The 26692-nt window shown below is 30.3% G+C and overlaps 1 protein-coding gene and 1 long non-coding RNA gene across 2 annotated transcripts in view; one reads left to right on the top strand and one right to left on the bottom strand.

Annotated features, from left to right (window-relative positions):
• Positions 1-5406: 5406 nt before the first annotated feature.
• LOC107858607 lies at positions 5407-5851 on the bottom strand. The gene is made up of 2 exons (XM_047411848.1): positions 5830-5851; positions 5407-5744 (listed from the first exon to the last, which is right to left on the bottom strand). The coding sequence occupies exons 1-2, from the start codon at positions 5849-5851 to the stop codon at positions 5407-5409; spliced, it is 360 nt and encodes a 119-aa protein (XP_047267804.1).
• Positions 5852-22488: 16637 nt separating this feature from the next.
• LOC124887751 overlaps positions 22489-26692 on the top strand; it is a 34679-nt gene continuing 30475 nt past the window's right edge. Inside the window, exon 1 of the long non-coding RNA XR_007045549.1 lies at positions 22489-22852. This is a non-coding gene — a long non-coding RNA (uncharacterized LOC124887751). The remainder of the gene's footprint in view (positions 22853-26692) is intronic.

The raw sequence follows: 26692 nt of genomic DNA, 5'->3' as shown, positions 1-26692 counted from the left end.
TTTAGGTTAGTTTTAACCTACTTGTGTGTGTAGTTGATTAATTTATAATTTGAATAGTTAATTTTTTTTTTTTCGCAGGATCCTTTATTTTGATTTAGCAATGACGAATAATACTCCTACGAAGATGGTTACTAGAAGTATATCACGTAGTGACCCTGATGTATATACGATTTCAACATTTGACTTATGAATTTCTCAATTCGAAGAAGAAGAAGCATTGTCTTCGAAAGAAGTTAGAGGTATTGGTAATAAAAGAAAAGTTAGAGATGATGTTCCGAGTCCGGACAATGATGATGAAGAGTTGGTGAAAGAGGTATTTTGTTTTTCAATCTCTTACTTTGTACTGAATGATTGTTATTTGTAGTGTATACATGTATTTATGTATGTGTACTTGTCCCATTAATGTGTATTGAATGATGGTTATCTCTACTGTATGCATGTATTTATGTATGTGTATTTGTCCCATTAATGTGTACTGAATGATGGTTATCTCTACTGTATGCATATTCCTTGTATTCATATGCTACTGTATTGGTATTTATATTCATCGTGTGAAATTCATATGCTACTGTATGTTTATATGCAGAATGTGTGATATTATGTTAAGGAACTTCCTTCAGAATCACCACATATGTGTTGTTATTCCAACAATAACATAATAGCATATTTGAATGAAAAACTTTCTGTTACGCAGTTTCATATGCTTAGCAAGACTTGTTTTGGGGTGTATATGCAAATGCATAATTATTCTGTTCAAGCACAACTAGTTAGGTGCTTTATGTCTTTGGAGTTGAAAGAAAGATCGAAAGATGCTCTGGTGATATGTGTAAATGGATCGAAACTTCGATTTACGCTTAGGAAATTTGCAACCATAACAAGATTAAATTGTGTTGCTAATGAAGATGATTTTGTGATTGAAAATAAAGAGCCTAACCGAATTGTTTTTCGGTATTTTAGAGGTCAAAAGACCGTAAAAATTCAGCTTTGATTAAATATTTTGAAAATCTAGAATGGGGTGAGGATAATGATGATGATGCTGTTAATATTGCTATATTGTATTTCATTAATACCTTCATTTTTTCTGGCGAGAAGCATTGTGTATCTGTCCCTGAGATTCACTTTCATTTGGTTGAGAATGGTAAATATAAGGATTACCCATGGGGTAAAAAAAGCTTTTAAGGACTTAGTGAAGTCTATTTCCAAAAAGATGGATGCGCAGAAACAGTACTATAGAATTCATGGTATGCCACTTGCTATGCAAGTCTGGTTTTATGAGTGTTGCTCTGCTGTTGATCCAAAAATTGCTGTCAAATATGGTAGTAGAATTTCGAGATTACTCAATTGGGAGACCATTGATAGACGTCCTTATTTTGAGGCTTTCATTGAAGGGATGTTAGCTGATGTTGACAATCCCATAATTATGACATTATTCTTACATTATTACATTTAGAACTGAGTTATTTACATGTATTCAAAATAGTACACTAATATATCTATTATTTGCAGGTTGTATACAGAAATATAACAGTTACTTCAAGAGAAATGACAATTTCACAATTGCCTTCTGTAGATGCAGTAGAAGATACAACCTCAGATGATGTTTTTTCTGTTGATGATTTTCAAGATGCTCCACCACCTACTGAAAAAAACAAAGCAAAGAAAAAAGTTGATATTGCATCTTCTCCACCACATAAGAAACAGAAATAAGTGAAGTCAGTACCTTCATCTTCAAATATTCCTAGCAGATCATATTTCTGTTTCAAAAGGATCGAAGAGATCGTTGTCTCCTATTGCAAAACATCAGACAAAGAAAGTTATGACTCAAAAGACTGTTCCTCGAAGGACACTTCCTAAGCAGCCGTCTATCCCAGAAAAAAGAAAATCTTTTGTCAAGCCTCCAGTTAAACCCAAATCATCCAATGTTCCTACCGATGTACCTTCCAGCAACAAGTCGGATGAAGAATTCATTTTGGCTAAATAATTTATCATTTTTCAGAAATCGGTAAACACAATTTTAATATTTTAAATTTTTTTTGTATTTTTTTCACAATTTTTTTGTTAAAAGGTGAAGGCTGAGATTGGTGGTCTACGGCAAGTTGATAACTGACAACTTCAAGAGTGTTATGGAAGCTATCAAATCAATCAAAATTACTAAAAAGTAGTTATAATACTATTTACTTTCATTATTCTATATATGTAAATATAGTGCATACACTAATAGTATAGCAAATTTCATTTACAGGGTCCTAATGTTAAAGCTACAACTGATAAATCTACTGTTCCGCAATTGTCATCCCAAGATATTAATGCTGCTCGTTTCAGTGTTTCAAATCAGTTTGATACATCTACGGTTGAGATACAACGGATATCAAATTAATATATTTAATAATTACATATACACAATGTATTAATTTTTTCAAATACGTTTGCATCTATTTTTTCAGAAGTATATGAACAATATATTAGTCCATCATATTCATCCATCTTTTATAGGGTCACAATGTTGAAGCTGTGAAAGATATACCTGTTGTTTCTCAACCGTCATCTTAACATATTGGCACTGACCGTTCAAGTACTTCAAAGCAGGGGGATACTTGTAGCATTGAGCTACAACAGGCAACAATGTATAACTATATTTTAAATTGTATAACTGTATACGTATGATATGTATTAATATTTATGTATTTACGTATCTAAGAAAATGCGTAACACATATATTAGTCCATCATATTTTGCCGTTGAGTCGGATGATGACATATAATTTAATGAGGTGCCAAAGAAAAAAGAGGTACATTTATATTTGTGCATAACTTTTATAGACAAACTGCGTTTGTATTTTTATTTGACACGGTGTATTTTGTATTTTTAGATACTTGAAGAAAATTCACATCAAATGCATACAAGTGATGAACAAGTGATTGAGGATGATGGTGTTGCTACGTTGAGGCCGGAAACTGAATCACAGTATGAGATTCCTGATGAGCTCCTTCCAAGCTTAAACTTGGTGAAAAGTATCATCATACATCCAACTAGATGTATAAATGATACAACACCTGTACCAAAATAAAGGAACAAAAAACTTAGTCGCTGAAACTTTTCTCCTTTTACAACAAAGTTTGGATCATTATCTGGCACTCTATTATATTTATCTCACTGTATTTGTATTGATTACTTATCACACTATAAATACATCTTAAATAATTATGCATACAACTTTCAGGTACTTCTACGAGTGTATCATGTGATTCATTCATATTGAACAAAAAGCATTCAGTTACATCTTTTATTGTTCGTCCATATGATTTGTCTATTGAGAACAAGTATTTGAAATGGATTAAAGAAGGCCTCCTTACTGCACATGAGTGAAAGTACGTTACTTTTACTTTGTTTAAATTGATTAACTTTTTATCATATTGAATTCGTTTTCACAATACTTATGACAAGAAGAACAATGAAGATCATTTCAGGAAGCATAAATCAGACATTTCAATTTCGTTGCAGTTTGGTGTAGAAGTTGTCAGCGATAAGAATTGGTTCTACAAACTATCTTTTTCAGAGAAATTATTGAATGATGCGGTACATAGTATATTGACTTTATTTTATTATGTATTCAATTTTATGTATTGACACATAATTTAATATTTGCAGCACATTAATGTCATATTCTATTACTTGCGTAAGAAAGACAAGTACAGTCCTCCAAGTAACTACACTTACACAACTGTTGATTGTGTATTCAAGATTAAAGTAGCAGAATTATGGGAGAAGTATGTGGACCCACAAAGTTGTACATCTTTTTGTGCATGAAGAATATGTTGTATGTAAATATATGAATGGCTATAGGTTGATGACTGGTGTCCCATGGCATACAGTGGATCATGTTCTAATTCCTTTGCATGTGAAAGAACAATTCTACTGGGTACTTGTTGTAGTGTCGTTCTTAGATCGGTGTTTATATGTTTACGACTCGTACAACTCTACAATCCATGATGTGTATGTCAAAATAGAGGTGCAAAAGTTTACAGAGGTTATACCTTCTTTCCTTTTGAACATCGACTTCTATAAGAAGAAAATAAACATTGATTGGCAGTGTCACCCCAAGTACAGAAATAGAGATGAATCTGATTCATTTGAGGTGATTTTTGTTAATGATATACCTCAACAAATATCTGGCAGCATGTATGTATATAATGCATCAATATTTTACTTGTAGTGCTTATGTTGGTAAATATAGTAACATACTTTTGTATTTATGTTTTTAGGGATTGTGGTATTTATGTTGCTACTTATGCGGAGTTTCTCACTGGTGGTCAAGGTGTGCCAAATCAAGAATTTGATATTGCGCTACTCTACACCCGATATGCTACTTTGCTTTGAAATTATGATCGAAAAAAATGTCGCTATGAGTGACGATGAGGCACCTGCAAAGATGCATAGATCCATCACTGATTGGGACAGCAGCAAGGATGTTACTATATTGTAATGCTAGTTTATGTTCTAAAAGTTTCTGGGATTATGTAGTTTTTGATAAACACAGCAGCAGTGTATGTGTTTTATGTAATACTAGTTTTCTTTCTTTTGAACCATACTCTATGTTTATGTTTTGAATACACTTTATTTTTTGTGGTTTTGGATGAACAAATCAGTATATGTGGTTTATATGATAGCAATTCCATTATGTTTATGTTTTGGATACACTTTATTTTTTGTGGTTTTGGATGAACAAATCAGTGTATGTGGTTTATATGATAGCAATTTCATTGTGTTTGAACCGTAATGTATGTGATTCTGTTTCGATATATTACATTTTATTCGTATTTACTTTTCTCTCGATCTTCCGTGTGTGTTAAATAGTCTCAATGTAAAGATATTAATATGTGTTTCGTACATAATTTACAATGTCAGTAACATGTATTCTATCTCAACCTAATAGGACTATATTTTTTATGCACAAGTATTTAACAAATGAAAAATCATATGCATTTAATAGTGTCATTCTACTGCAAATACATTTGTCAATACATTTATGTGTATTGCTGATTACCTGATATATGAAAAAACATAGAATATCAACTATAAAGATCAAAATCTATCACTACATTCATGAATACAAATAGTTGTATTTAGCAAATTCATTATGATCATTAAATTTGTTAAAACAAGAATATAGTAAAAAGACTTAGATTGCAGTAACTAACGAAGATTTTTAATGCAGCAACAACTAAAGCTGTTTTTAAACAGTCTCAAATTAATTGTAGAAATTTAACTAGCTATTTATTACAGCAGCCTTTAGCTACCCAACTTCAATGTTTCTCCTCATGTGGTGCATTACCACATGAACGTCTTTTATGATCACGGAATTCACATGTACTGCAGATTTTTTCTTCTTTTTATACACTTAGTGAATTACTTTTCTCGCTTTTTCTTTGGTCTTCCAGGAGGCCTTTTAAACTTTGATGGTAGTACCACTTCTTTTGCAACTTCTTCGGGTATCTGCCAGTCAGTCACATCTGAAAAAGGATACACTGGAATCTCATATGTTTTCAACACAATTTCTGGCTTGTAATAATCTGAGCAATATGGACCTAATTTGAATTTATTCTTGTTTAAAATAGCCAAAGCATGCGGGAATGGTATTTCATCATATTGAAACTGTCCACAACTGCATTTTTTATTTTCAAGGCAGACAATAAAGATTTTTCCTTTGTCATTTACTGTATATAGGTAGTCTATTACAGTGTTACCTGCAATGAATACATAAATACAGCTCAAATCTAAATCTGAAATACCATAGATTAAATACATATGTATCCTAAAATATCGTCATACGTGCTGATAGAGCATTATTCATTGTAAGAATCTCCTAAAATTTCATGCTAAGTATTATGGTTGTAAAGGAAGCATTTTGCCTATTAGTGCAATTCCATCGCCCAAACATCTTTTTCACTTCTTCAAAAAAATTATAAATTGGCTTCTCCCTTGCTATTACCAATGTTGAATTAATTAACTCTGCAATATTGGATGTCATTGTCTATCCTTTGTGAATAGGCACATACACCCTTGACCACTTGTCATATCCTGAAAACTCCAAATATTCCTTAACTTTCACATTTATATTTTGAACTATTTCTATCAAGCTGTTAAAATCAGACTGTTTGTATGCTTTAGCCATGGTATAGTACACCTCGCTTAACTGGTCATGTGACTTCCAGTATATTTTGTGTACATTTTTTCATAAGTGCCATATGCATGCATAATGTGTTACATCAGGGTACACTTTGGAAATAACTTTTATGATACTCTCATTTCTATTAGAAATAATGCACATCTCTGACCTCTGACCATAAGATTTCTTAAATTGCTAAAAAAATCAAGTCCATGAAGCATTATTTTCTGAATCAACCACTCCGTATGCTAATGATAATATGTTACATGTACAAAAATATAAATATAAATACAAATACATGATAGATGTCAAAATAATTTCTAATTTTTTATTTAAATAATGTAGTATACTTACTTGCACAATCTAAAATACTAACACAGACAAATATTCCTATGTATGTTGATTTGAGTTGGCTTTCATCAGCTACAATGATTGATCTAAAATGCTCAAATTCCTTGATAAAAGCATAAAAAGATACAAACAGATACAAAAATTGATAAAAGCATAAAAAGATAAAAACAGATACAAAAATTGATTTTCAGGCGTTTTCTTCATTCGAATATGTGATCTAGGGTGAGTTTTTTTCATGATGTATAAGTATGCAAGTAACTTCTGGTAAGATTGAGCCGGTTTCCCAATTATAGAATCTACTGCCTTCTCCTTAGCACGCCAAGCCACCATGTATGTCACATTCAGTCCAATGTCTTTCTTTATATCATCTCTAATATCAGTTGGTGTATATTTTCTCTTTAAATTGACTATTTTGAATTTAATAATCCCTACCATCAATTTTCTAGTAGCGTGAGAGTCTGTAGATCTTGTCCTTCAGTGAACATGTATGTTCACTTACAAAAGTCCAAACTACAAACTGTTTAGAATAATTCATGCTTGACGACTTGAAAAATCACTTGCATTCTTTAGATTTGCATTTAAGCCAATAGCTGCATACATCATATATAGTGAATGTACAAGCCATTACAAAATTGTATACATTATGATAGTAATAACATTCAGTAAAATCAAATGTATAAAGAATAAACATACCTGCTGGCATTAGACCTAGGTACTTTTGTAGCAAATTAGTGATTAATCGAATAGTTATGCATTACAACCTGAAGTGTAGCCTTTTCTTTGTATCTCTGGTCAAGAACTACTTCTTTTTTATTAGTATCAAAAATAAAATTTTACAATATTATTGGCTTGCCATAGTTTGTCATCATCATTTGAAGTGGATCAATTGAAGATGTTGTATCAAGTTCACAATCATTTGCAGACATAAGTTCATTTCCAATAAGATTTTCTACTGATACATTCTTGCTGATCTCATTATCAGAAAAATTAATACACAGAGAATACTTGGCAAACACATTGTTTAATTTCTTCAATTAAACATACACCTTGACTCCCATGTCGTTGTGTATCTCCATTGATTTATTGGCACCCTCAACACTGTATTTAATCTTTACAATTTTCACTCTCAACTCTATCATCAGCTGGCCACCAATTAACTCAATCAAGTCTCTATGAGAGGCATATTCGTTTATGACTATTCTTTCAGTCTCGTAATCATTGTATTTATTATCTTCAATCCACTTTTTTGAATGCCAAATCATGATTATTATTCTTGCCATTTTATTTCTGTTAGCGTTGATGCAACTGTTAAAAGTCAGAAATATAGTAGCATAAAGTGAATACAGTAGTATATTACAAAGTGAATACAATAGTATATTACAAAGTTAATTCGATAATTCAGACATACAAAGTGAATACAATAGTATATTATAAAGTTAATTCGATAATTCAGACATACAGAGTGAATACAGTCATTGAAATTAAAGTATCGATCAATTAAAAACTCTGCAAACAGTACAAACAATTATACACAAAACTACAATTCACTGAATCATATCATTTAATTTAGTGTATTTGTTTCAAAGTCGAGGAATGGGTTAAGAACTACATTACGACATGCCATATTTGTTTTCAAGGATCAATCAAAATTTTTAATATTATGATGATTTTGAATTATTCTGTATTTGTTTCAAGCTCGTATAACAGTGAATAAAACTACATTATACTATTTTGTATTTGCTTTGAAAGAGGATCAATCAAAATTTTGAAGATTTTGATGATTTTGAATTCTTCAGTATTCGTTTCAAACTCGAAGTACAGAACAGTGAAAAAATAACATTACGACATACAATACTTGTTCTGAAGAAGAAGGACGAATTAAAATTTTGAAAATTTTGATGATTTTAAATTTCTCGGTGTTTGTTTCAAACTCAAAGTACAAAACAGTGAAAAAACCACATTACGACATACAATATTTATTTCGAAGAAGGATCAATCAAAATTTTGAAAATTTTGAATTTCTCAGTATTTGTTTCAAACTCGAAGTACAGAACAGTGAAAAATCTACATTACGACATGCATTGTTTTGAAGAAGAAGAAGGATCAATCAAAATTTTGGGGATTTTGACAATTTTAAATTCTCCAGTATTTGTTTCAAATCGAAAAAACAGAGAAGAAAATACATTATGACATACCTGTATCCGTTTCGAAGAAGAAGGATCAATCAATTTTTTTTTTAAATTTTGCGTTTTGTTTAGGTATGAATTTAGCTCTATTTGTTCATAAAAATAGAGAATTACCTTTGAGAGAATCGTATTTAGCTCTATTGTTGATAAAATTGGAAAATTACCTTTGAGAGAATCGTGTTTAATTAGGCAAGAGATAGTTAGTTAACAGAAAAAATGTTATTATTTTTTTTTTTTTTTTTAAAATTTACTTTCATTTTAGGCTCGACTGTATTCATATTTTATATGAATACATAGTATCGGTAAAACTGAATACAGCGGGCGTAAATCGAATATAATAGCTATTAATAATAATTATATAAAATATGGCTATGAAAGATAGGTTTTATAACAAAATGCTGTTATTTTTGAAAGTTTTCCTTAATTAATTATATGTAACTAGAGGTGGATCAATATGTTAATTTACCAACAAATACGGATCATAAATTAAAGATAGACAAAAACTACTAATCTGAAAAGATATGCGCAGTAAAATATAATTTCTTCTATCAGATTTGAGCAATTTATTAGAACATTTTTTGAGAATAGTAAATTTGTTTTCTAGTGTATAAACAAAAACGATACATTAAAAGCAAATAGTTTATTTCATACACAGAGTAGGTGTTTGGTTATTTAAAACCTCAATTTTCAAGTTTGTCTTAAAATGAGTAATTGTTTAAAATAAAAAAAAAGTGATCAGGGTGGCTTATCGGTCGGATCAATTGGATAATTATATTTAATGACTCAGGTTATTGGCTATCGACTTTTAAATGTACTAATTTATTAGTCAAACGTTAAGATAACAGTTGATTCGGCATCGAATTAACAATTAATGGACAGTTATCGAGCGATGTATAGATAAATCTAAGCAATAATGAAAAATCGAGCGGTTATTGATAGGTTCTTTATTTCTTCACCGACTAAATTATTTGTATATACTATAATTTATCTATTTATCAATCTTTTAGGCTTGTACAATTTTTTTTAATAGATAAAAATTATAGAATCATATGAGAATTTTAATTTCTTCTAGACCTAAAATGTATGTTGATATATTTTTGATTACTAGATCGACAAACAAATCAAAATTTTAATATGATTTAAATTTTTCCTGTTTTATCTCAAACTTTGAGAAGGACAAATTGAATTGTTTCATTTTATTGGTATTTCGATTTAAGAATTAATTTCAGATTTTGTTTATGTTTAGGGAGACTAACTACGTTTTATGATTAGATGTCATAAGAAGTAGCTTGTTATTTTCTACACAAAGAAGTGAATAGATTAATAAATAAAGTTTCGATTTTCTGATTCACAAAAGATATTTGAATATCTAAGGATAAATATCTAAATATGATAATTCTTAATGAGTTAATAACTTACCAAATAAGAAAATTGAGTAATTTGTCCCAACAACAATAAGCCATTAACTGTAAAATTTTAATATATTCTCTAACCGTTAATCCAATAATCAATTATCAATTAGTCAATAAACTAATTTTGCGATTGAGTTATTAGTTCACTTTTGAACAACCTTAAAGATAATTTTAATGTCATAATGATCTGCTTTGACAGGATTAATTAGATTATATTATATATTTGATCTGCAACAAATATAAATTATTTTGAACGAATAATATATTAAAAGAATTAGGACATCAAGAGGTGCTGATATCTAATTTATTTGAGTTGTTTAGAGAAAAATTTAAGTTAATGTCTACTGAAATCTATCAGTGGAGAGTTTCGAGGCTCAAATTTAAAATTTGGCCCAACACAAACATGAGTAACATCACAAGTGAATAATATATCAAAAAGTTCAAAATATCGAGAGAATCTCATGTCTAAAATTTGAGGCTATTTAGAGTAAATTTAAATTGATCAACATAAAAAAAATAAACCAATTCGTTGAGAAGGATGAATTATTGCATATTTCCCCCAAAAAATATGCACCATTTCGGCTCCATTGAAATTTTCGTCCGCCCAAACAAATCTACTCAGCAATTTGCAGAATCATCTCCACGAACTTCTTTTTCGACTTCGCGAACTTATAGTATGAATGGATTGTTTATACATCATGTGTATACATATCAACATTATTTATACATCAAATATTTTTAGTTATACATTACTTATACATCATATATAAATTACATATATAATTTACAACAATATTTAAATATTTTATTGCAGTGATACATAGTTGTACATTATATATACACACAATTATACATTATTTATATAATATAGATACATGTAATGTACATATGGCCATCTGAGTGGTTTATTTTTTCTAAAAATTACACAAATACACAACTTATGTTTCCAATATTACAAAAATTCCAACTCCCTAAATATATTACAAAATCTCAACATATACACAGAATGCTATGTATATGTCGGCTATGTTATGTATATTAATAGGGAGAGAGAGTAAAGTAGTTAAAAAAGTGTGAGAGAGTGTAATTACTTCAAAAAAGGTTCTGTTATAAAACAAAAAAGAATAAAGAAGAAGAGTGGAGAGAATAGAGAGAGTAATTGTTATTTCTTCTCTTGAGGGATGATTTACAATGAAGGAAGCCCTTCTATTTATAGGGGGAATTTTCCCTAGTTTCACAATCCTGATAGACATCAAATAGATCTTGATATATCTTGATAGACATTCACTATAATTGATATATATCATAACACTCCCCCTTGAATGTCTAACAATACGCATATAGGCTGTCTCATTAAAAACCTTACAAGGGAAATCCAGTGGGACAAAACCTCGTAAGGAAAAAAGAGTACAACGCATATTAGCTCCCCCTAATAAGAACATCCTTGAACCTTTGCATTCCGATCTTGTGTACCATCTTCTTGAAAGTTGCAGTTGGAAGAGACTTGGTGAATAAATCAGCCACATTGTCACTTGAACGAATCTGTTGTACGTCAATAACACCATTTTTTGGAGCTCATGTGTATAGAAGAGCTTTGGCGAAATGTGCTTCGTTCTATCTCCTTTTATGAATCCACCTTTCAGTTGTGCTATGTATGCTGCATTATCTTCATATAAAATTGTGGGTACTTTGTCACATTTCAAGCCACATTTTTCTCGAATGAGATGTATTATAGACCTCAACTACACACACTCTCGGCTTGCTTCATGAATAACTATAATCTCAGCGTGATTCGATGAAGTGGCTACGATAGACTTCTTTGTTGATCTCCAAGATATGGCAGTACCCCCATATATGGATACATAGCCTGTTTGAGACCGAGCTTTATGCGGATCGGATAAGTATCCAGTATCACATTAACCAATAAGATCGGAATTGCAATCTTTAGAATAAAATAAGCCCATATCGATAGTCCTCTTTAGATACCATAATATGTGTTTGATCCCATTCCAATGTCTCCTAGTAGGAGAACAACTATACCTTGCTAGCGAATTTACTGAAAAGGCAAAATCAAGTCTTGTTGTATTTGCAAGATACATTAGTGCACCAATTGTACTAAGATATGGTATTTCAGGACCAAGGAGTTCCTCATTCTTTTCTTGAGGCCGAAATGGATCCTTATTCACATCAAGTGATCGAACAACCATCGGAGTACTTAATGGATGTGCTCCATCCATATAGAATCGTTTCAACACCTTTTCTGTGTAGGCAGATTGATGGACAAAGATATCGTTTGTCAAATGCTCAATTTGCAAACCAAGGCATAACTTTGTTTTTTCGAGATCTTTCATCCCAAACTCTTACTTTAGGTAATCAATTGCCTTTTGAAGCTCTATTGGCATTCCAATAAGGTTTATGTCATCGACATAGACAGCAAGTATAACAAACTCCGATGTTGTTTTCTTTATAAAAACACATGGGCAAATTTCATCATTCGTATAACATTCTTTAGATAAATATTCACTATGGTTATACCACATGCGTCCAGATTGCTTCAAACCATACAATGATCTTTTCAATCTAATAGAGTACATTTCCCGAGGCTTTAAACTATATGCTTTCGGCATTTTAAAATTTTCAAGAATTTTCATGTATATCTCATTATCAAGTGATCCATATAGATAGGTTGTTACCACATCAATCAAATGCATTTCAAGTCTCTCATGGATAGTGAAACTAATAAGATAACGCAATGTTAGTGCATCCATAACTGGTGAATATGTTTCATCATAATCGACACCCGGCCGTTGTGAAAATCCTTATGCAACAAGGCATGCTTTATATGTTTGTATTTTATCTTTTTCATTTCTTTTTCGCACAAAGACCCATTTATAGACAACAGGATTAACACCATTAGGTGTTTGAGCTATGGGTCCAAAAACTTCGCGTTTGGCGAGCGAATTCAATTCAGATTGAATTGCTTCTTGCCATTTTGGCCAGTCATTTCTTTGTCGACATTCTGTGACAGATCGAGGTTCAAGGTCCTCGCTATCTTGCATGATTTTCGTTACAACATTATATGCAAAGACATGATCCACTAGTATTTCAGATCGATTCAGATTAATTTCAACATCACGTGAATTTATGGATAGTTCCTCATTTTCTTGAGTCTCAGGCTCATTGATTCCTTCAGGAAAATCAACATTGCTCAAATTTTGAAATTCCGTATGTGGATCTTTTGTAGTGTCATCTTGACCATTTGTTTTTCTTTTTCTAGGATTTCGAACCTTAGAACCTAATGGTCTGCCACGCTTCAAGCGTGTTTTAGATTCATTAGTTATGACATTAGTGGATGATCTTTTAGGGACACCAATTTGAATTGGGACATTCTCTGCAGGAATATGTGATTTAGTGATCCTTTTCAAATCTGTAAATACATCCGGCATTTGATTTATAATTCTCTACAGATGAATAATCTTTTGTACTTCTTGCTCACAAATAGAAGCACGTGGATCAAGATGAGATAGTGATGAATTTTTCCACAAAAATTTCTTTTGATGTCACTATCTTCTCCCTTAATTTTGGAAAAAGTATCTTATCAAACCGACAATCTGCAAATCGAGCAGTGAACATATCTACCGTTAATGGTTCAAGATAGTGAATAATGGAGGGTGATTCAAACCTAACATAAATTCCTAACCTTCTTTGGGAGCACATCTTGGTGCGGTTTGGTGGTGCTATTGGCACATAAATACCGCACCCAAAAATTTTTAGATGAGATATATTAGGCTCTTGACCCAGAACCAATTGAAACGGAGAAAATTTATGATAATTTATTGGTCTAAGACGAATAAGTGTTGCAACATGCAAAATTACATGACCCCAAACAGAAGTGGGCAACTTAGTTTTCATTAGTAATTGTCTTGCTATCAACTATAGACGTTTAATTAATGACTCAGCAAAGCCATTTTGAGTGTGAACATGGGGTACATGATGTCTCACTCTTATCTCGATCGATAAGCAATAGTCATTAAATGCTTGGGATGAAAATGCAGCAGCATTATCAAGGAGAATAGACTTGATTTGATTATCAGGAAATTGTACCCGTAATCGTATTATTTGTGCCAACAATTTTGCAAATGCCAAGTTGCTAGATGACAAAAGGCACACATGAGACCATCTAGAAGAAGCATCTATTAGGACCATGAAGTATCTAAACGACCTACTTGGTGGGTGAATTGATCCACAAATGTCCCCATGTATGCGTTCCAAGAACGCGGGGGACTCAATCCTAACTTTTGTTGGCGATGGTCTCACAATCAACTTGCCTTGATAACAAGCATTACATGAAAATTCACCATTCGAAAGAACCTTCAAGTTCTTTAATGGATGCCCATTTGAATTTTCTATTATTCGTCTCATCATTATTGATCCTGGATGTCCCAGACGATCATGCCAAAGTACGAAAGTATTGGAATCAGTAAACTTCCGGTTTACTATGGAATGTGCCTCAATTGCACAAATCTTTGTTCAATACAGGCCAAAAGATAAAGCAGGGAACTTTTCAACAACAAATGTCTGCCCAGAGACAATCTTGGTGATACCAAGATATTCAAGATTCATCTCATCAAATGTCTTGATATGATAACCATTTTCACGGATATCTTTAAAACTCATCAAGTTTCTCCGAGACTTGGGAGAGAACATAACATTATTTATGATGAGTTTGATTTTCTTGGGCAAGATTATAATGGCTTTTCTGAAGCCTTCAATAAAATCAGCATTACCAGAAATTGTAGTAACATTAATCTTGTCCGTGTTTAGATGAGAGAAATATTTTTTGTCTTTGAATATCGTATGTGTAGTGCCATAATCAATCAAACAAATATCTTCTTGAAAATTATCCATATCTTTAAATAGAATAACATGCACCAAATAAAATATATATTAAATCTTTGTACAAAGTGAAAACTTATAATATAAAAAAATTATTAATCACACTTTAACTAAGTAATTAAAAAAAAATATCCAATTAGTACGAGATGCAATTGTAATCGTATTACGAAATGAGAATATAAAAATATTATTATAGTACATAATCATATAAGAATATTATTATATTAAAGAATGTTAATATAAAGAATACATTACAAAATGCAATCTTAATCATATTATTTGCACAATATTGTAAATAATGATAATTTTGCATTGTAATGAATGCAAAGCAAGCACTCCACGTATTGTTTTCATGTGAAAAGTAAACATCTGTACTATCGTCTTTTTTTTTTTAATAAATAATGATAAAATTAAAATTCAATTCAATCAATAATAAACTACAATAATATAATTGAACTAATCAATATTAATCAAAAACTAATACTCATGCAAACAACTACTTTTACATGATTCTTTATTCACTAACTATTATCAATAAAAATAAAACAAAGTTAAAAATCATTCATTCTTTCATGTTTACGGAACCATCACCAATCAAGTGATCAATCTTTCCTTCAGGGTGCTCGAAAAAGTCTGCTACATCCAAACATGTGATGTCAACATTATTTTCAGAGAGAAAGTTAGCCTCGGAATTTCTCTTTTTCTTTTTTAGTGATGCTTGATAAAGATCAACCAAGTGCTTGAGAGCACGACAATCACGTGAATAATGTTCTTTTTCACCATATCGAAAACAAGTAACTGCTTCACGTTTCTCATAGTTTCTCTTTTTGTTTGATGAATTATTAACACCCGGAACAGGGTTTCTTTCTAGATCATCACGACCATGATCACGACCACGTCCACGACCACGTCCACAATCAGGGCCGCGACTTTTTCCACACCTAGCATGGTGAACGTGCACACCATTCACCTCAGGGAATGGTGCAGATCCAGTTGGTCGGTTCTCGTGATTTTTTATCAACAAATCATTATTTTGTTCAGCCACGAGAAGATGAGAGCTTAGTTCAGTATACTTCTTGAAACCTTTTTCTCAATATTGTTGCTGTAAGAGCACATTCGAGGCATGAAAGGTGGAGAGCATTTTTTCCATCATATCATTATCATTGACCGTCTCCCCACAAAGTTTCAATTGAGAAGAAATTCTGAACATGGCAGAATTGTATTCATGAACAGACTTGTAGTCTTGAAATCTTAGATGCATCCACTCATATCGTGCTTTCGGGAGGATGACCATCTTTAAGTGGTTAAACCTTTCTTTTAGGCTATTCCACAATACGAGTGGATCCTTAGTAGTAAGGTACTCAATTTTCAGAACTTTGTCAAGATGATGACGCAAGAAAATCATAGCCTTAGCACGATTTTGACTAGATGTTGTATTTTCATTCTTTATGGTGTCTCCAAGACCCATAGCATCTAGGTGGATTTCAGCATCCAACACCCATGAAATATAGTTCTTGCCCGAACTTTGAAGGGCAACGAACTCACACTTCGTAAGATTGTTAGCCATATGAAAAAAGGAAGAAATAAAAAAAATAATAATACCTTAGCCTTAGCCTTCAAATTTGAGACGGTAGAGTCTCGTGCTAATAACGTGCTATAAAACAAGAAAGAATAAAGAGGAAGAGTGAGAGAATAGAGAGGGTAATTGTTATTTTTTCTCTTGAGGGATGATTTACAATGAAGGAAGCCCTTCTATTTATAGGGGGAATTTGTCCTAGTTTCACACTAAAAGACAAATACATCAAATCCTGATAGATATCAAATCGATCTTAATAGATCTCGATAGACATTCACTATAATTAATATATATCATAACAGTATTTATATTATTTATACTCATTCTTTTTGTGCGGTACATTTGTGTAAGAAGCCCGTTGATAAAAATAAGGCTCAAATATATATAATTGCTTATTTTTACATTGTAGTTTCTTACAAACATATATATTTATATTGATAATATAATTTGAAAATTATTTTCATAGTAGTAATTTTTACAATTATTTTAGTATATTTAAACAAAATAGTAGTATCACTTTTATCATATAATGTATTCTCTACCTTTTCCAAATATAGAAATTACATTTAGATTCTTATTATTATTTTTTCTTTTTTCACTCACTTCATGATTCATAAATCATAGATAAAGGACACTTACTGTCCATTTTGAAAACAAATGATCAACATTTAGTCTATTTGTCATATTATAGTTAATTTGTCATATTATAGTCAGTTGATCAAATTAATACTATTTAATAATCATTGAACTAGCTTGGCGTTTTTCTGCATATACAGTTTTTATAGCGAAGTGATACAATACTTATACTATATTGATACACTTTTTCAAAAGAAATAGAATCTATGCATATATATACAATTTCTATACTAAATTGATACAACACTTATAACCCATTGATACACTTTTTCAAAAGAGATGGAACCTGCACATATATATACAGTCCTTATACCAAACTGATATAACAATTATACTACTTTGCTACATTTTTATTTTTTTTTAAAATGTAGTAGTGATATAAAAAGAAAATACAAAAGCTGAATTCTTTTTTCATAAGAAAAATGGACAATGTTTTTTTTTTTTTTTTAAATAAAACAACAAAAACTTTAAAAAAATAGAGAAAGAGACGAAGCCTACAACGAAATGACTAGAAGTAGGAATTAGTTTAGTGACAAATTGTATAGGTACACGCGTGATGGGTCGGATACCTTTTTATGAAAGTATCACAAAAAATACTAACTTATTTATTTGAAATATTAAAATTTCTTATTGTATCATATTAACATATTTTAAATTGATTATGAAATATTAAAATAATTATTCATAGTAAAATTGCAATTAATCATTAATATATAATTACCGTCATAATTATTTTAGATGTTTTAATATGAAAAGAATGAAATTAGTGTTGTTTTTCGGATTTAGTAAAATCTATATTTTACAATTAGAACTTCAAACACATGTTTAAGCTAACATATGAACAATCAATTGAAGTTGTAACTCTGTATCATAACTTTGAACTTTAACAATAAGTTCAACACAATTTATGAATATCAACAAAATGAATTTCAGATTATTTTATGAAAAATAGTAAAATCAAACGTTTAGAAAAAGATGAAGATTAGAAGATTCAAGTCCACTGAATTCATGATATGTCCTTGAAGAAATTATTCCCCTCAAGTACCCGAGGTTATGAAATATATCCTCCCAGGAAAAATTAATCATTTCGACAGAATAGCGGTACCTCAAACTTTATAGTATCAAGGTGTTGCTTCATGAAAAGAAGCAATGGTTCAGAAATGTGCACCTCTTCTAAAAAGCCGCAACTCTTCGGAAAAATTACATCTCTTTAGAAAGGTAATAACTATCTAAAGTGAAAAAGAGTGTCTATTTAAATTGCATCCTTTCTTTTAGTGTTTTTTCGTAAAAAAAAAAAAATCGCCTAACTAGATAGGGTAACTTTCACCAATTAGTTTGCAAAGAATCTAAATCATTAGTTCGTCAACACTAGGTCATTTGACAGAATAAATTATTACTGATAATTTAAAGTTAATTCTGTTATATAATTTTTACTAAATATATTCTCTCTAAAATTTATTTTTCGTAGAATATCTTTGATGATGTGTAATAATATATGCCTTATTGATTTCTTATTGATTAGTGTTTTAAGTGTAGAAGATAGTTTCTTTTTTTACGTTATTGAGAGTCTTATTTGTAGTTTCTCTCAATTCATTGAGTTTGCCCTAAATTTAACGTTGAAAGCTTTGAAGTTTTAACCTGAGAGTTCTTTTTTTTTGCGTTGCCGATCGATTTTGAGATTTTTATTCTATATATTTTTTCTTCAGAGGATTTTTGAAGGGGAATTTCTCTATGGTAGTTTTGGAGCAAAACAAGAGTAAGATTGACTCGTTGTCTATGAAGAAGCTACAACTCCTTCGTGGAGATAGAATTTTTATAAAGGTTTTAATTATCACACTTTTTAATTTTTTTTTTTCTAAATTTTGAGTTTTTAAAATTTCTATGTGACATAATCTGATTGAACAAGATTTACATGAAATATAACTCTGCTAGAAATTGATTTTTGACTTTCCAGGTTAATTTTTTAGTTGATTTCTTATTTGTTGGTGAACATAATAGATTTTAGAGATAAAGTTGTGTTAGGGTAATGATGTGTTTGATCAATTAGTGTGTCAGTTTGATCTACAGAGAAGCTAACAAATGATTTGATCTTGATAACAATTAAAAAAAAATTTAGGAGATGAAGCAGGATGATTTTATTTTAAAAAAACTCTAAATAGAAGCCTTTTATACTTAACCTAAAACAATAACATTAACCTAATACAATAACATAGTGTTGAATCAGAAATGAAGAAATGGATAAGGCGAATGTAATTTTTTGCTGTAATGATTATGAAATTAAAATAGAAAGGACACTTATAAAAAGATTAAAATGAAAATAACAATACATAAATTTCATTATAGAGCAAATGGTTTGATCATGATAACAATAAAGACTTTTTAGTGGACGAATTATTTGTCAGATACATTTGATGTCTAGTTTTTTTTAATGTATACGGATGATCTTTTTTTTTAATCTTCAAATAGTATTTTTTTGTTCTTTACCTAAAAACTGGCATGATGTTGAATTAGAATTGAAGGAATGAAGGTGACAAATATTATTTTTGGTGTAAACAAATTTTGTATAAATAACATAAATACCAATCCGAAGTAATTATATTCTCCCACTTTTCTAATTACTTTACTCTCTCTTCCTATTAATATACATAACATAACCGACATATATACAACATTCTGTGTATATGTTGAGATTTTTGTAATATGTTTAGGGAGTTGGGATTTTTTGTAATATTGAAAACATAAGTTGTGTATTTTTGTAATTTTTAGATAATTTTTTGGAGTCAAAATGTAAAGAACAATACATGAATTTCATCTTAGAATAATCTTCATGTTTGTGACTTAATCTTTATTGACTATGTTGAAGTTGTTTGCTTGTTTTTGATAATTTATGATTGCTGTAAATTGACTCTCTTACATTTTTTGTGTTTTAGAAAGTAGAATATCTGTTGTTAAAGTAGGTCAAGCCCCTGCTGTTTCAATAAAGATGTCCTTCTATCGGTAATAAAATTTATGATCGAAAATAAATTTTTAAAATACACTAATGTGAATGTCAAAGTTTTTGTGTCAAAGAGCTTTGTAGAATATCTGCCTCGCAACAACCTTATAATGTGAACAAATGAAGGTATTCAGGAGATAACATTTTATTTATTGTTTTGTTTTCCTAATATACACGGCAGAGAAATACACACAAATTAGATTAGCTAATGCCACTTGTTCAAACTTTATATTCATTACCTTTTTTTTTTTTTGCACTTGTATTGAAAAATGATCTCAGAAAATTTTTCAATCTACTGTAGGGATATTCAAAGAGATCTCTCATTCAGGCCATTTTTATCGTACGATTGTGAATGTTCTTCAAATTATGTCAGAAGTCAAGGCCAGTGTGATGTTGTTGGACCTTGAATGTGTGCACTAGTTATAGACATATTGCAGATGTTTCTCGAGATAATTTGGTAATGCATTAGTTATAATGATCCTGAAAAACATCTGTAATATATTTATAACGAATGCATCACATTCAAGGTCCAGCAACATCACACAGGTCTTAATTTCTGCCACAGTATGAAGAATATTTATTGTCTTATGATAACAACGGCCTGAATGAGACATCTTTTCAAATGTCCTTACAATAAGTTGAAAAACTTCCTGAAGATTTTTCAATACAAGTGCGAAAAGAACAAAAGATAATAAATATAAAGTTTGGTCAAGTTACATTAACTAATTTAGTTCGTGTGTGTGTGCGTCTCTCTCGTGTGTATTAGAAAAATAGAACAACAAATTAACTATTATATCTTGAATATCTTCATTAGTTCATCATCATAAGATTGTTGCGGAGCAAATATTCTACCAAGCTCGTTGATACAAGATATCAAAAACTTTTACATCTACATCAGTGAGTTTTAAAAGTTCTTTTCAATCATAATTTTTATTATCGATGTAAAGACATCTTTTATTTGTTTGCAAAAACTTGATCTATCTTTAACAACATAGATTCGATATTTTAAAAGATACAAAAAGTATAATAAAGTCAATTTACAACATTCATAAATTATCGAGAACAAGCAAACAACTTCAAGAAATCAGTCAATAAAAATTACATTATGAACCTGAATGTATTGCTCTATGGTGAAATTCATGTATTGTCCTTTTCATTTTGATTCAAAAAATCATGACACCAAAAGTAATATTTGTCACTTTTACTCCGATTATTATTCAACATCATGTCATTGATTACATTAAGAATAAAAAGCTGCTATTTGAAGATTAAAAAAATTATCTTGATACATAACAAAAACTAGACATCACATATATTTGACAAACAACCCTACCCCTAAACAGTCCTTATTATTATCAAGATAAAATCCTTGCTCTATAGTGGAATTATATAATGTTCTTTACATTTTAATTTATTTTAATAATCTTTTCATTTTAGTTCCATAATTATTCACCAAAACCACATTTATCATATTCATTTCTTCAATTCTCATTCAACATCATGTCATTTTACTAGGCTAAGAATAAAAAACTTCTATTTAATCTTTTTTTTTAAATCATCCTGGTACATAAGGAAAAATTAAGCGCCCAATATATCGAATGAACAATTTTTTTTTCTTGTTGTCAAGATCAAATCAATCTAAATTGATAGGCTAGAAAAAATGGCAAACAAAATTATCCACATCAAGAAATTAATGATGTTTTCACTTATTTTCAGTATGATTTAAATTCTTAAATTATTATTGATGATAAACGTGTTAAATCATTAAACAAGCCTCGTTTATTTTTATATTTTATTGTTCGGTCTTCGTTCTCTCTCATTGTTTGGTATTCAATATTAATTTGAAATCTCTCCCTCTTAACTATTTCAAGCATAATGAACTTACTCCCTTTACTTTTTAATACTAACAAATTTTAGAAACTGCATTTTTCTTTGTCTTTTATGGTAAAATCGGAGAAATTGAAAAAAAAAAGGTAGTAATCCTTTGTTTGGATGGTAATTTTCATGGTATGATGTGATACTATAATATGGTTATTAAAGAAACTATATATGTTTATCTAAATTGTTTTTTAAAATGCATGGTGCGCTATGATTTGATTTCATTTTTTAATAATCATGAAAACTCTTATTTTATTTAATCACCGATTTAATGAATTTTTTTAATCATGAAGTAGTTTTTTTTTATTAAATTAAAGGAGGGCTCATGCCCATTTATTAAAACCAAAATTATACAAAACAAGCCCAGAAATGTTTTAGCCCAACAAAAAAAAATGGGTCAATTCTTCACATCTCTTGAGAGCTTGAAGTTTCTCCTAAAATCCATATTTCTCTTCAACCTTCAGGACTGGATCTATAGTTCCATTGACAATCATTGAAGCTAAGTTTCTCGATCCTTTTTCAATCATTTTATGTACTATTTTGTTTCTTTTTCTCAAATCGATGGAATGAATTTCAATAGAAGTTGATAACACCATCAAATCTGTGAAATAAGAATTCATAACACTATTTTTTGAGTTATTTTTGACAACTTTAAATAGATATTTTTAACCTAAACACGAAATGCAGACAAATCTCAACCAGCTCATACCAAGGTGTGGATATTCGTACCAGTCGTCACCCCCAAGCTCTCACCAGGTGAGATACTCCTACCCAAAGATTTGGTAGCATCCCATTGTCTGCTTATTTGTTTTTTCAATTATATCTCTACTTAATATTACACAATTCAATTTTACCTTTTACTTTATAGTATTTAACTTCACCCAAATATCTTAAAAAATAATATTTTAGAAAGTTTCAACAAAAAAATTCTTATCTCAATCCACCCCTTAACAAAAACCCCACCACAAATTTAATCTTCTTTTAAAAAATAATTTCTTTTACCCAACTATCACTCTCTACCCCTACCCCACCACCTACCAACCCCCTTCAAATTTTTTTTTTTTTTTTTTTTTTTAAAAAAGAATCAAAATTCCTTGTTTTACTCCTAGCCCCATGCTGTCGCCAATTTATTTTAAAAAATAATTAAAATTTATCTTACCCACCTCCATTATTTTGTTTGTTCTCATTATTTTGTGTTAAATGTATACAAATGCTCTTAGAAAGTATTTTCCTACTTGCATAACGAACACAAAAAAATAAGTAAAAAACGATTTATTTTGGAAAAAGACATGATTATTCCCCTAAACCTATCACCAAAATTTACTTTAATACTTAAACTTAACTTGTAATTATTTACCCGCCTTAATAACTTTCAACTGAATTTTGTACCACCCAAAAAATATTATACCACTCTCACTACGGAGACTGCAGTATATAGCACCACGTTTGAGCCACGTCAGTGCCACGTAAATTTTTTTTTTTTTTTTAAAACCTCTCTCTCTTTATATATATATATATTATAAAAAGAAAAATAATATACCATTATTCTTTCTTCTCCACTACCCCCACCCTCCCCCCTCCCCCCCCTCCCTCAACACCCCCAAAACCCCAAATCTTCTTCTTCAACTCCACCCCATCCCTTTTTTTTTTCATCATTTGAAAATTTTTATTTTCCTCTTCACTCCACCCTCGAAATCTGGAATCACCATTTTTGAGCTTCATTAATTTGATTCTACACTCAAATCATTAGAATTTAATTCTTTAAAAACTACAATCGTAATGCAAAAGATTTTGAGTTTTAATTTGAGGATAAAAGGAATTAGATATAGAGAAAAAGTGAATTTTTTTGTCAAATTTGGAGTGGTTGTTATTTTTGAAAAAAAATTTGTTCGATTCAATTTTTGTGGATGATTTTACAAGCAATTTGATGATTCAGAAAATGTCAAATTTGATATGTATTTACCAAATTGCTTGAAAAAACTATTTTGCTATGTGTATTCACCAAATTCCATTTATGAAATTCAAAAATATCTGGGGAGTAGTGTGTATTCACCAAATTGCTTGAAAATAATATTTTGATATGTATTTGATTGGGATGAAAAAATATTTAGTATATATTTGATTGAAAATGGTGAGAAGAGAGTAAGGAGAAGAGAGGGGGTGGTGGCTCGAAATAAGAAGTGGGCCTCACTTTCCCCCCCCCCCCCCCCACTTTTTCTTTGTCTTAACGCACCCATTTTATAATTTTTGTCACATCAGCTTATTAGGGGTATAAAATTCACTTGAAAGTAGTTAAGGAGGTAAATAATTACTAGTTAAGTTTAAGTGCTAAAGTAAATTTTGGTGACAAGTTCAGGGGGTTATTTATGCCTTTTCTCATTTATTTTTGATGAAAAATATTTTCCTCCATACCAAACACAACAGTAGCATTCAAAAAATATGCATTCAAATTTTGTATTTGTCGTTGGTGATCATGTCTCAGAACACCATAAAGAAATGAAATTTGTTAATATAAAAAATGAACCTGATTAAATTTATTTGTATTAATCTTTTATTGATTTTGTTAGAACTTACATGAATTTAACAACTTAATATATTTTCATGACATAATTTGTGAAAAATTAACATGAAGAAAATTATCTTAAATTATTTTATTATTAATTATTAATAAATTTAACATTTATAATAATTAAGACATTCTAGTAAATCTACCAGTCACAATACAGTACCATATAATCAAATCAAACAATAAAACTGTTATTAAACAACAGCAGATGATACAATACACCCAAACATCGTATCGTAGATACTGTACAGTACAATATCATATCATACAGTTCCGTATTTTATGAAATCACGGAAAACCACCACCCCAAAAAAGTGTAATTTAAAAGTAAGAACACGTAAAGTACAATAATTTTATTATTCAGCTTCAAAGAAAAGTTATTAGCTACAATTAGAGCAAGGTTGACAGTGATAGTCGAATCATAAATTTTTACCTTCAGATTTAAAAATGAAATACTTTTATGTTTTTCCTACAATAAGAATAGGGTAATTCGCTAGCGGTCAACCACTTGGACAATACTCCATAAGCAAAAAAAAATTATTTGGAGTTCACATCAAAGCAACACACAATCATTTTGTCTGGTTGATACATCATATGCTTCCGTACCTAATGTCACAATAAGACTCATCAATCAATGGTCATATATATATATATATATATATATATATATATATATAGACGGAATACATACACAAGCTCCTCAACTATTCCACTTTTTCTGTATAGGCACCTCAATTAAACCATATACTTATTGAACCCTTTACTCCTTCACAAAACGTGTCAATTGAGCCCAATCTGCTGACGTGACAAAAACTATAAACTGCGTGTAATACACACGCCAATGATGTGGCAAAGTGGCAAATCAAATAATGACACGTGGCATTTTAATTTAAAATAATTATAAAAAATAGTTTTTTAATATAATTAAATCTAAATTAAAAAAAAATTAATACACCCCACCCCTAGCAGCATCCCACCCCTAGCAGCCCTTCTCTTCCAACCCCGCCCCCCTCCCCTCTTCCTTGTCGATTCAACACAAAAAGAAAGAAAAAAAAATTGTATCTTATTCTTCTTCTTCTTCATTACATATACTACTACTTCTAGAAGGAAACTCCCCCTTCCCGTAGAGAAGCCATTAATGCAGAAGAAGATATGGAGAAGATGATGACTATTTTTTTTTAATTTCTTTAATGTGCTCTTTTTTATTGGTTGAGGTTTTTTATATATGAATGATTTTTAAAGAAATCATTAATGGAGAAGAAGATGATGATTTTTTTTTTTTTTGTAATTTCTTTAATGTGTGTTTTTTAATTGGTTGGAGGATTGGTGTGTGTGGAGTTTTGTGAGTCCGTGTGTTTATTGTAACTGTGTGTATATATTCTGGAAGAAGAAAAATGGAGTCTTCCTTTTGCTTCTTTGTATTGTGTGTGTATGAATGGAATTCTCCATTGCTGTGTGTTCTTTGAATGGAGAAAAAGATGAATGCTACTTTTTTTTTTTTATAACTTTTTTAATGTATTTTTTTTATTGGTTGCTTTTTGTATGTTTAATTTTTTTTTTTATTAATTATGGTTTCTCACTCTCCTTTAGGAGAGTGTATTACACCTGCCACACCATGTCAGCGCTACATCAGCGATTGAGCTCAATTAACATATTTTGTGAAGGAGTAAAGGGTTCAATAGGTACATGGCTTAATTGAGGTGCCTATACGGAAAAAAGTCAAATAGTTGAGAGGCCTGTATATGTATTCAGCAATATATATATATATATATGGAGCCGTCTTTAATCCAAACGGCATGACCAGCCATTCAAAATGTCCTTCTGGACATGTGAAAGCTGCCCATTCTATAATATCTTCATGCATTTTAATCAGCCAATATCCATGGTTATTTCTATCTCTTTTAGTTCTATTAATTCTTCTATATTTTTATTCTAACTGTCTTTTTTTTTATTAAATTTTTTTATACCCTGTTCATCTCTTTCTCTTCAGTTTTAGGTATTTTAGCAATATCTTCTTTAATCACACCCCG

This window comes from Capsicum annuum, chromosome 1, assembly GCF_002878395.1.
Source record: "Capsicum annuum cultivar UCD-10X-F1 chromosome 1, UCD10Xv1.1, whole genome shotgun sequence".
Taxonomy (NCBI): domain Eukaryota; kingdom Viridiplantae; phylum Streptophyta; class Magnoliopsida; order Solanales; family Solanaceae; genus Capsicum; species Capsicum annuum.
The sequence above is the reverse complement of the archived record's forward strand: the minus strand, read 5'-3'. Positions and strand labels throughout refer to the sequence as shown.